Genomic DNA, 13,179 nt, shown 5'->3' with positions numbered 1-13,179 from the left:
ATGCTCTGCAGTGAATGGGTGCCGTCAGAATGAGAGTTCAAACAGCTGATAAAAACATCACAATAATCCACAAGTAATCCACACCACTCCAGTCCATCATCAGTTAATAACTGGTGAAGTGAAAAACTGCTTGTTTGTAAGAAACAAATCCATCATTGAGATGTTTTCACTTTAAACCATCACTTTCAGTTAACATAAGAGTCCATAATCCATAATAATGCTTCCTCCAGTGAAAGAGTTGGGAATTCTGCACAGTTTACAAGTCAAAACAGTCTGAAACAGCTCTAAACAAATATTTTGTATTTTTGTTGGATTTTGATGTGAGAGAACTACAGGAGATGGACTTTTTGTTTTTTGTTTTTACTGGAGGAAGTGTTATTATGGATTATAGATTAATATTTTAGCCAGAAGCAGTGGTTTAAAGTTAAAAGATTTGTTTTCACAAACACGCAGTTTTTCACTTCACAAGTCATTAACTAATGGACTGGAGTGGTGTGGAATACTTGTGGATTATTGTGATGTTTTAATCAGCTGGTTGACTCTCATTCTGACGGCACCCATTCACTGCAGAGCATCCATCTCACGAATCTGTGTCTGATCTTCTATTTTTGAACTATTTTCACTCTGTTTTCTCAGTGCGTTTTGCACCATGGCACGCATCAAGGTCCACAACATTGTGGTGTTCTTGCAGTAAGTTTCTCATCACTACATTTTGACATCCTTTTTGTCTTTTGCTGCTGTCCTACATTTGAAAAAATCGGAGGTGAAGTGAAGCATAAAGCTGTGGTCGCATTTGCAAAAGTTCACAGGCGAAAAAGGTCAGTGCCATGAATTAATTAAACCAACCTGAACACAAAATCTACAAGGGTTAATCTTTCATGCTCACGCACAGCTACAGATCACATGGATTACTCTGGAAATGACAGGATTTTGTCAAGCCACAGTAAATGTGGTCCTTAGGGTTTTCCTCTAGATTATTATGAAATAGTATTATGAAACTCTCTGTTTGAAGTCTTTGCCATTTCGAGAGCTTCTCACTTGCTGATAGTCTAAAATCTAAAAAGGGTGTTGTATAATTTTGCAGTGACTGATAAAAACTGTCAATGATGTGGTGCACTTAAAAAAAAAAAGCTGTTCTGTAAAATATTTGATGCATTCCTGATTATGTCTTATGCAGATGTCTGTAATTGTATCTGGATCGCCAGAGATTGCATGTGTTTACCGGTGAAGATTGGGTTTTAAAGCGACTCTGTCAGCTGGAATCCATCCATCAGTCACAAAGACTTAGTATCAGAACAAATCACATGGAGCAAAAACAGCCTAGAGGTTCTCATAGGGTTTGATTCGCTGTGAAGTGAAAAAAAGCTTACAAAACAATCAATTAAGAGTACCACTTTGCTTCTGTGATGCCATGAGAAGGAATTAGATGTACAACAGCAGGATGTTTTGTTCTCACTCATACACTTAGAGGTTTCAGCAAGTTTTTATCTAATGTATAATACAATCGACAACCATTCTAAGAATCCGTTTACTGCTAGTCTCAGGGGGGGAAAAAGGTACAAAAGCTATTCTTGGCGCGGTACCCTTTTAAAAGGTGCTAATTTAGGTACTGATATGAACAGTTTTGGTATTAATATGTACCTTTAAAGTACCAATATGCAACTTTACAGGTGAAAGAGATACAAAGATGTAGCTTTTGGAAAAAAAAAATACCACCTCAGTGATTGCTTTTGTACCTTTTCTGATAATGTAGATGTTTTAAGAAGGGCATTTGTTTCTACCTGAACATTGCACATTTGGTTAATTTGTTGCTATTTTACTGTCTTTAATGTGCCTTTAGATTTGATTGTATTTTTCAGCATCTAAAATGAGAAAAATAAGATAATAATAAAATGCTTAATGCAGTTTTTCTTTTGAACAGAGATTGGGAAGAAAAATGTACCTTTTTTGTTTGTCTGTATGTTTGTATTTTTGTGTAGCCCTCCTTTTAAAAAAATGCTACATGCTTAATGCTTCATTTTGGATGTAAACTGTTGGTTCGCTTCAGCGGGACAAAGCTTTGCAAACTGCCTGTTTTTAAAAAAAAATGTAATTTAGCTGCATTAAAACCAAAGAACCACTCCTGAAATGATGCAGCAATATAAACCCTCATGAAATCCATTTCACAAAACTGCAGCCACGCTGGAAACTCTCCAGAGACTCTTTGCACGTGGATGGCGTTTAATAATTTATTCAGCACAGGTTATTATAAAGATATTCCACTCATATCTTCTTCGGATTATTGCAGATTCAACTGCGTAGCAATTACATCTTGTTTTGGGATAGTTCTGGACATAACGGCCAAACTATTGGTTGACTGTGGCACGTGTTAAGCTCAGATCCGACTGAAGTATTTAGCTCATTTGTTCCCGGGAATACCAGGCTCATATCAGGAGACAGGGCTGCTGGAGTCACTCAAGGTATAGTATGATTCGGATGTCTCACTTGAGCGTGAACATTTGTTCTCATGTCCATCTATGATTGTGTTTTGCATGCAGAATGAGTGAAGCTGTGGTTAGTGGGGTGAGGAGGTTGAGCACCATCTCGGAGCAGGACGGGGACGCTGAAGTGGAGCCCGTGTCCCTCGTGTCCTCGGGGGACAGTGAGTGGGCAGGATCCAGTGCTTCGCTCTGCTCGCGTGGAAAGCCCAGCGCCCAGAGCAGCTCCTTCACCTCCTCCGAGTCCTGTCAGCCGGACGCAGCAGGTACATCTTCAGTACGTCTCTGTTTGGATGTGTCTGGTGTGTAGAAGATGTCCTGGCTCTGATCTGGGACAGTGGCCTTAAACCTTTTAACTTTAATGCATGTGTAAAACAATTGAGGTTTAATGGTGAATATGATCTAGACTAAATCAATTAAACACTCATCAAATATCCATATGAAGATGAACAGAAAATAATAATTAACTAACATTACTGAAGAAATTTATTTTGATTACATTTATAATTTTATTCAGCAAGGTCATTAAATTGATCCAATGTGGCAATAAAGACAATTATGTTGTTATAAAAGATAATAATAATATATTTTTGAGCATGTGACACTGAAGGCTGAAATAATGATGCTGCTTTGCACAAAAGAAATAAATTACATTTTAAAATCTATTAAAATAGAAAACCATTATTTTAATTGTTGCTCAAATAAATGTAGCCTATGTAAAATCAAATGTTTAATTGTTACCATAACATATTTTTAAAATTGTCTTAGAAATTAAAAAAAAAAAATAGTCCACTGTTTTATTGTTTACAAATAAAATTGGTTTAAAAAAAACAAAAACATTTATGATTAGTAAGTTTCAACTTAAGTTATATGAGATGATTCAAGTCTTTTTTTTAAAGTCCGTTTTGTGTAATTTAGGTTGAAAATTACTTGCACAACCAATTTGATTATACTTTGAATTTAATGCAGCAACTACATTTTTGAAATATAAAATATAAATATAAAGAGTTGAAATATGTGTAATTTTGTACAGTGTTATTTTAAAGCATGTTATGTTTTCAGTTTGTTTCAGAAACATTATTCTCAGAAACGACATGGTTACTGTTTAAAGTCCTTCACTGTCTGAAGCATCGGTCGCTCACTCTTGTCCCGGACACTCTTGTAAACATGTTAATTGGATGTGCTTGCAGCTCTCATGCAGAGTGAAGTGCACTTTTATGAGCACTTACATCAACACTCAGATGCTAAAAGACTCCAGGAGTGACAGAGCTTATAAAATCCTTATGTAAGATAGATGCCCATAAACCTGTACTTTGAGATATATTGAAATATAACTGTGCTCATCCTATACAGTGAAACTATATTTGGGTTGCTCTGTTTCTCTAGCTGTTAGATTAGTTCTCCAGGGGAATGTATACTGTTACATTAATGGCTTCAGACGACCACTTATTTCTCCCAGCTGTGCATTATGTGCTCCATTTCTGCTCCAACAACCCTTAATATAATTACACACCTTTAGAGAGTTCCCACAGAAGGCGTCACATTTGGCATTAGTCTGAATCTGTGCAAAGTGGCAAGTGCGGCCGGCCACACATGTGCCATAATCACAATTCTGAGGAAGCATGTGTTGATGAAAGGATGTAACATGTGGTCTGTTCGTCTCTCATTTCGGCCATCCATCTCTTATCCTGTCTGGAACGGCTGATTGCTACCTTTTTCAATGTAATTAGAGCCTTTTATGGCAGGCTGCACTTAACTTGGTGCACGGATGTCTGCAAAAATAAATAATGTATGCAAGAAGAAGTGTCGAGGTAATGATGACCAAGTGATGAACACTCAACTTAACAACCACCAGCATTTCCGTCGCACACTGAAAGTAAATATACATGGGATAGTTATTAAAGCTAAGTGACCACCAGAATATGACCTTTTACAAATATTCATGCAGATATCAAAGACAAAAGTGTTGTACTATGGTGTCACCATGCATTTTGGACCCGTGATTTTGAATGATTCGTTCATTTTGAACGAATCTTTAATGTGCTTGGGAAGAACGAGTCGTCTCGGGAGTGAATCGTTCAGTTGCGCAGTCTACACCTGTTTCAGTCAATGCAGTCTGAACCGGAAAGAGAATTGATTAGTTCTTTTATTATCATTATTATTATTAATGCCAAAGATAAAAGTACAGAGAATGTCAATATCGCATACAAAGAGGTGACATTACATGCAATGCACCATTTACAGACGTATGTAAACATAAACATATTCTTCGAATATTAAAGAAGCCAAACAGTTCATCCTTAAAAAGCAGAGAGAAACCCTGGAGCACACTGCGATGGATAACATTAGAGAAATCAATCCAAAATAGCTGTGTGAGGACAGTCCAAATAGATATGTATATCAGTTTCATTAGGGTCATCCTCAAAAACAACAGCTTGTGTCTGATTTAAACTTTTTCAAAAACACTTTAGCTGGGTAAAATCTGTGTAACGATTGGAATGAGATTTCTCTAACCTTGTTAGTTATTTTATATTCCGAAGACAGAGTCCATACTTTTTTCCAGTCAATATGACCAACCACATCCTCCAATAAGACACCACACATGGAGTTGTTACAAGCTCCTTTTGAAAAAGTGATCTTATCTTATACGTATCCTTATAAGTATCTTATTACGTGATGAAGGATGTGACAAAAAGCATAGTTTTACTACTGGGATTTCAAATGGGTCTAAATAAATAGATCTAACATCCAGTCCCTTAAGAGCATAACAGCTCCATTAGGAATAGCGTCCATGACAAAGGAGAATTATTTGGAAGTTACTGGAAAATTACATTAACATAAGAATTCTTCGTAACTTAAAATAAGACCTTCTGAGTTAAATAACTGGGAAACAACCAAAGTATTTTTCTCAAACCAGTTATTAAAAAACAAAGAATGTTTCTTATATAAAATGTCTTGATTGTTCCTAATGAAGTTTTCATTTAAGGGGTGCTTAAACATGTAAAGACCATGCAAGTAATGCCTGTTTGTGAAATTTAGATCAATTGTAAGGGATTCTAGCAATATTATAATTACAGATCAATATAGGAAAGGGAGACCACCTAATTTGGAAAAGTAGTAATTGGGGATAAAATTCCAGATTGAGTTTGAATTACACAAAAACTGTCTAATCCAATTAATTTTGAAAGTGTTGTTCAAAGAAGAGAAATCAAGGAAATTCAACCCACCATACACGTATGTATTAATTAATACAGACTTCTTAACATAATGGATTTAGTTTTTCCAAACAAAATTAAACATGATTTTATCAACTGATTTACAGATTTTGTTGTCCACATATAGAGCGAGTGCAAGAGTATGTAAGCCTTAGCAAGCAGTATTCTGCCTCTCTCTGCAAACATGCATTGAATCTCCTCTGAGCTTTAATTATAACCGGGTCAAAAAAGAATTGATTAGTTCATCTATCGAGTCATCTGATTTTTTGAGTTGTTCATTCATCACGTGACAGACCCATAAGCTTTAACCTATGCATTCTGAGCCGGAAAGAGACTTAATAAAAATAATAACCAACTCTTTATTACCTTTGTTACAACATTCAGTGAATGGAAAATAACCATCATGACAGAAATTCACACATTTATAAACTGTAAGATGTAAAAAAGCTACAATCTGAGATAAGAAAAGCAGCAACTGTAAGAGTAAATACTAATTATAATAATGATGATGATAATAATAATGACTATGTTCCCGTTTGCAAGGAAGCTTGTGAATTAATTTCTCTTTCCAATGCTGTCACGTCATGTGACAAAAGAACGAACGATAGGTTAAAGCCTTTTATATTATTATTATTATTATTAATAAACAATACAAACATTAAGGCAGTACACTTAAAATCATAATGACAAAAAAAAAGATTAATAAAAAAATATACACACATATTTGTTGCCAGGATAAGGTCAGGTAAAGGTCAGAGTCTGTAATATGATCTGAACTGACTGTACTATGCTATATTAGTGTTTGCGAGAGCACGGTTGCATTATCATTAGCTGCGTTTACATGGACACTACTAATCTGATCGTAATAGGACTAGAAGCACAATCAGAATAAAAAAAGTCACATGTAAACAAGTCAATCGGATTGAATTGGCCAGATCCGACTACAATTTTGATCGGATTGTAAAGGGTGGATAATCCCTTTTGTAATCTGAGAGAGAGGACATATAAACACTTGTTCGGATTGAAAACCGAAACTGGAAAGTACTGAGCATGCGCAGTGAAGTAGACATAGCGTAATGACGTATGACGCGCAGAACGAGGTGTTCTTCCTGGTGAATAAAGTGTCATAAATAAGTGTCCTGTCATTATAAATCTCCCCTTTCACTCAGTGTATGTGAAGTGGAACACGACCACGTCCCACCAGTCCTCGTTTAAGACTCTCATCAACAGACGTCTAGTTTTGGGTGCGGGAAGGGACACTTTTATACTTTTTTTTTTCTTTAAGTAACGTTAAGCAGCACAACAGTTCATGTGCTGGTCGTTGCCTAATTAGGACCCGAAGTAGATAAATATCACGTGTGCTTTTTAAAACAGTATGCAACAGCAGCGGGAAACTCTGTATATTCATGCAGTGTGCGCATGTCAAAAGAGTCAATCTGATCATATAACGCGTAAACGCGCATATCAACCCGATAACTTTATTCAGCGTTCATGTAAACACTACGTTCGGATTCGTCAAACAGAATGAATTCATTCCGATGGAAGCAAAAAGTGTCCATGTAAACGCACCTATTGCCACCCAGGGATGGTTCTAGACCTTTTTGGTGGTCTAATCTATACAATTATAAAAAGGTAATTGTTATTATTACTATGTTATTATGTACCACCACAAGCACAAATCCGGTAACCAGCTTGATTTAATTTTCACATGCAATTGTATTTCAGAAAACATTTTGGTAAAACCCCTATACATATTAAGGCGAATACAACTTATTGATCATGAGCCCAACATTTAGCAAGCAGGAAAACATTCATTCTACCTGAAGGAAGACGTATTTCATTGAGCTAATGCTGTTAAATAGAGAGAGAGAGAGAGAGAACCAGTCTAGGGTTATTAAACTTGGAGCTCATTATATTGAAGTACAAATCCAAACACCAGAAACGTTATGCATTTTATGAATAATGAAATGTTATGAAAAGTATGCATTTTATTTATTCACATGCAGTATGGTTGTTGGTTTTTAGCAGTTAAAACCTATTTTTAAACTTGAATTTAAATACTATTAAACTAACTTTAAAATATCAAGGAGTTTATAAATTAAAAGGGATAAAATGTCACAGTGCATGTTAAATAGCCTAAATGAACTTGTGTTAATAATATAATTAGAACTAACAATATAATTCGATTTTTTTCACATGACAAACTCCTGTATAAAATGGGACAGCGACCTTTATATCAAACATTTTTAAATCATCCACAGCTGAGCAACGCGAGAGGGGGATCTGAAGTGAAGTGAATGTGATGAACGGTCATTTTCAGATGCAATAAAAAAAAAAAATAAGGTAGATTATAGATTAGGCCCATGCAGGCTCTGCTCTCAAGTATATAATACTTATAATTACTGTTAACCCAGAGTAACAAATTTTAAGGGATTAATCACCTTTTTTCATTTGCTGCATGTTTTATTTTTTTCTTTATTTTTAAACGCGCTAAAAAATAAATGAAGTTTGTGAGAGAAAAAAAAAATATGAGTTGTGTATAGGTTTCATTTTAATGTATTAATCACCTATTTTCGTTTGCTGCATGTTTTTTTTTTTTTTAATTTTTTTATATATCATTCATGTATAAATTGCATTTTATTACATTTAGAAATAATAACGGCTGGCCTAATAATGTTATCATGTACAAACAGGATATATTTAATTCCCTTCACTTTACAACAAATCCTTTAAATTTAACAAATATATCAGAACAAAACAAGAATTAAAAATATAGAATTCTAATGGATAAATATAATTGCAGTATATAATAATATAGGCTTAGCTATAAACAAACTAATAATAATTTAAAGCTAAGCATAAGGTAAGGTTGGGCTTTCTCATTCTCTCGCTCCATATTCCATATTCGTGATGTTGCCCATTTGAAGCTTAAGTATTATTCATGAGGTAAAATATGCTTTATTGTACACGCGTGTTTCAGTATCGATGGAAAAAAATAATAATTAACAATATGTGGAGTAAGTGGATCGCTGCTAAAGCTGAATGTCTGGTGAACGACTGCTGTTTCCAGTGAATATGTGCACGAGACACCAACGCGATCAAACAGCTGAAACAGAAAATACTCAATTTTTGGTCACACATAAGACATAATTAAAAAATGCTAAGTGTTAGTAGTTTGAAAAAAAATCAAGAATAAAAACAGAGTTAATAATAATTATTGCTAAATGCTGGACCGTTCCCATTTCGCTCTGCATATGGAAACTGAAGATTTTTTTTAAACCAAGAATGAACCGAAATGAAAACATTTAGCTTTTTATCCGTGTATATATATATATATATATATATATATATATATATATATATAAATATATACATACATCGGCCTTATATTTATTTACTGCTTAATAACAATAGCATGCATATGATCCTTTGTGTAAAGGTCTTCTTTTAATTTTTGATGAGTAGACTGTAGCCTAAGACTATCTTACGTTTTAAAATTAACTCACTGTGAATGTTTGAATATTTTTTTAAAGACATTACGATGTTACATCATAATGTTATTGTTGTTTTACTTCTTCCTTTTATCTCATTTTACAATTACATTAATTTCGCAATCCGTCCCTTTGCGCCACCTGGCGGTAGTTTCGCGAATGATTTTAACACGCAACTGAATTACAGTTACCGCCACGGCACCACGCGGTACACGCGGCGGTAAAGCCCAATTAGGCTGTCTACCTACTGTATATCTCTGATCATTTCTTTATTAACCTACATCCTGCTACCTGTGTGCCAACAGCCCCTCTATTGGTTACTTTTAGGTGAAACATACGCTCCCTTTCACCCTCCCATCTTTCCTCTGTAGTGTCGTCTTCTCTTCCCTCACCCACCCTTTTCTCATCTCTGGATGTGAATGCAGCAACTGACACTTTAACTTCCTGTCTAGACAATATGTGTCCTCTCTCCTCCAGGCCAGCACGTGCTTCCCCTTCTAACCACTGGCTGTTTGATGTTCAGTCCAAACATCTGTCTAAACTCAGAGCGGCACAGGGGAAGTGGCGCAAATCAAAAGATCCGTCAGACCTGGGAATGTATCAGTCTTAGCTTTCATCTTTCTCTGCTGAAGTCCATACTGCCAAATCTTCATACTTCCACAACAAGATCAACAGTGCTTCAGATACATGTAATCTCTCCAAAACATTAAAATTCCCTCCTCGAGGATTGTGCCACATTCTTCACGTACAAAACTAAAACCATCAGCAGTCAGTTTTCAGCTCCACACGCACAGGAACTCAACCCAACCACATCCACTGCTAAAACTCCCCTTTCCTCCTTCTGTCCCCTCACTGAGGCAGAAGTATCAAAACCTGTCCTCTCCAGCCATCATACAGCATGCCATCTAGACCCAATCATCTCACACCTTCTCCAAGCAATCTCTCATTCACTCTTACCAGCACTCACACATATCTCCAACACATCTCTTTTCACAGGCATTTCCCCACCGCATTCAAGCAGGCTCGGGTAACCACACTGCTCAAAAAACCTACTTTAAACACTTCACTTGTAGATAGCCACAGACCTTTCCGTCTCCTTCCATTTATAGCAGAAACACTTGAACCAGTTGTTTTCAACCAGGTATCATTTCTTTCACCGAATAACCAACTGGATGCTAACTAGTCAGGAGTGGCCATTCAACTGAGACCGCATTACTGTCAGTCACAGAAGCCCTGCAGATTGCAAAATCTGATTTCCAAATCCTCAGTTTTCACTCTGCTGGATCTATCTGCTACTTTTGACACTGTCAATGATCAGATCCTCCTGTCTGACCTCTTACTTACATCTTACTTATAAATCTTTCAGGGTGGCTTGGGGAGGGGAGGTATCCAAAGCAAATCAACTTATCACTGGGGTTCCTCAGGGATCAGTTCTTGGACCCCTTCTGTTCTCCATATACACGACATCACTGGGTCCCATCATACAAGCACATGGTTTCTCCTACCATTGCTATGCTGATGAAACATAGCTCTATCTTTCATTTCAACCAGATTATCCAACGGTATCTGCACGGATCTCAGGCTGTCTGGCGGACATCTCTGCATGGAAGTAAGATCATCACCTACAGCTCAACCTGGCAAAGACTGAGCTTCTTGTCTTCCCTTCCTCTCTGAATCTACAGCATGATTTCTCCATCCAGCTTGGTATATCAACAATTACCCCATCAACTTCGGTCAGAAATCTTGGTGTAATCTTCGATGACCAGACTACTGCGATAATCATCTGGCTGGACTTCCATCAAGCACAATCAAACCTCTTCAAATTATTCAGAATGCAACCGCACAACTGATTTTCAATGAGTGGGCCCAAAAGAGCCCACGTCACACATCTCTGTATCTCCCTGCACTGGCTACTGGTTGCGTCTCACATCAAGTTCAAGAAATTGATGCTTGCGTAAAGAACAGCCACAGGGTCAGCACCCTCCTACTTCCTATCACTCTGACGAATCAACATCCCCTCCAGAAGCCTGAGATCTACAAGTGAGTGATGCCTTGTGGTACCTTCACAGAGAGGCACAAAAACACTTTCCAGAACATTTTCATTCACTGTTCCCACTCCCATCCGGAATGCTGAATCCCTGACAATTTTCAAGCATCAGCTGAAAACTCATCTCTTTCATCAACATTTGACTGCATCCTAAAAAAAAACAAAAAACATTTGCTTTATCCCCCTTTCTATTACTTCTGAACAATGTCTGAAATTTTGTATTACGAGCACTTCCTGTGATGAATCGCTTGTTGCATTCCTAAATTGCAAGTCGCCTTGGATATTTGATACTTGAAATTTGACATTTGACAATTTACATAAAAAAAAAATATTTTAGAAAAATGTCAAATTTTTCATATATATATATATATGGGCCTTGTATGTGTACTATTTAAATAATTACATTTTATCTATAGCTATGTCCTTTTTTGTCCTTTTTTATTTGCTATTAACTTTTTCAAGTTGTTCTGTCCCACGTTTTGTCCACACTTTTTAATGTGCCTTTAGCTGCACTAAATAAGTGTTTATGTGTGTAACTGAAAAGGAACTCCAAGCACTCGACTCGAGTGTCAAATTTCTAATTTACCAAATTTACCAAAATTGATCTCACATCTCAATCACTGTGTCATTTATTTGTCACACCACTATTATTATTCCAATGCAGTTGTCATGTTTGTGTAGTTTCAGTGTTATGTCTGTTTTGCTAGGGCCCATTTTCATGATCTTTTCTAGGCCCCACAAACCCATGAGCAGACCCTGTTTTGAGCCCACCTTGCCATGTCTTTTGTGATTGCTTAGTGTGTGTAGCAATGTATGTAATCAGCTGTGAGTCTACATGGACCCACAACGTTTGAAAAATAACCACCACTGAAAACTTCCAAGCAAAGCACACGTTTTATTCAGATGTTTCTGAAAAGGGTTAATTCAGTTTACCTGAAACATGCTTGATTTGTTGATTTCCATCTCTCCAGATGACTGCGCCTCCATCCTGCTGGCTTGCCTGTACTGCCGCTTCTGTGACGTTATGGCCATGCTGCCTGACACTTGTGAGCGGGCTATTGGCCGCTGCTTCCCCTCTTACAAGTATTACAACACCTCGGATGAGCCGTCCAAAGGAAAAGACTGGTGCAGCTGTAACGTAGATTTTGACTGTGGTTTCATCAACTGTCAAGATGCCAGTGAGCTGTTAGAGCTGGCGATGGAGATATCTGAGGTCTGCTACCGCTAATAGCCTCTTAGCTGTCTGGAGATCAGTGTAAATCATTCAGGACGGAGATTCTCCATCAGTGCTTAATTCCCGATTCCACATGGTGTGCGTTTCAAATGAGATACAGTTACTCATGTTGAAAAAATGGTAAATTGCCACCTCTTCTTTTTGGCAACAAAATAAAGCATTTTTGGGACAAGATCATCATGTAATTTAAGCAAAGTACTTGGTGAATATATTTGTGATTCTTCTTAAAGGGGTCATATGACGTTGCTGAAAATAACATTTTGTGTATTTGGTGTAATGCAATGTGTTTATGTGGTTTAAAGTAAAAAAAAAAAAAAAAAACATTAATATCCACACGCTGTACATTATTGTTGCTCCTCTATGTGCTGCCTTTCTGAAATACGTTGATTTTTACAAAGCCCATCGTTCTGAAAAGCAAGGTGCATGCTGATTGGCCAGCTATCCAGTGCGTTGTGATTGGTCGAATACCTCAAGGGCCTGATGCAAATGTTATGCCCCTTAACATACTGTGATGCTGAGCCCCAGCATGATGAGACAACACCAATAAAACCTATAACAAACGAAGCATTTGTTACATCCAGCGGTGACATAGTTACTGATTATAATGACTTATACTGTATTTTTAAGCGTTGTGTTGCATTGCGCTGCGTAAACAAAACCATGTCTGCATTTGTGATTGGAGAAACAACATACAACGAGCGCCACTCTACACCGC

General features: G+C 36.8%; 1 protein-coding gene across 1 annotated transcript; it reads left to right on the top strand.

Moving 5' to 3' along the window:
• The first annotated feature begins 2,328 nt into the window (after positions 1-2,328).
• On the top strand, positions 2,329-12,765 carry LOC132129703 (myoD family inhibitor domain-containing protein 2-like). The gene is made up of 2 exons (XM_059541376.1): positions 2,329-2,743; positions 12,202-12,765. Exons 1-2 carry the CDS (start codon positions 2,539-2,541, stop codon positions 12,456-12,458), a joined length of 462 nt encoding a protein of 153 aa, XP_059397359.1. The 5' UTR covers positions 2,329-2,538; the 3' UTR covers positions 12,459-12,765.
• Positions 12,766-13,179: the final 414 nt, after the last annotated feature.

This window comes from Carassius carassius, chromosome 46, assembly GCF_963082965.1.
Source record: "Carassius carassius chromosome 46, fCarCar2.1, whole genome shotgun sequence".
In the NCBI taxonomy this organism is placed as follows: Eukaryota; Metazoa; Chordata; class Actinopteri; order Cypriniformes; family Cyprinidae; genus Carassius; species Carassius carassius.
Note: the sequence above shows the minus strand (reverse complement) of the source record. Positions and strands in the feature narration are given on the sequence as shown.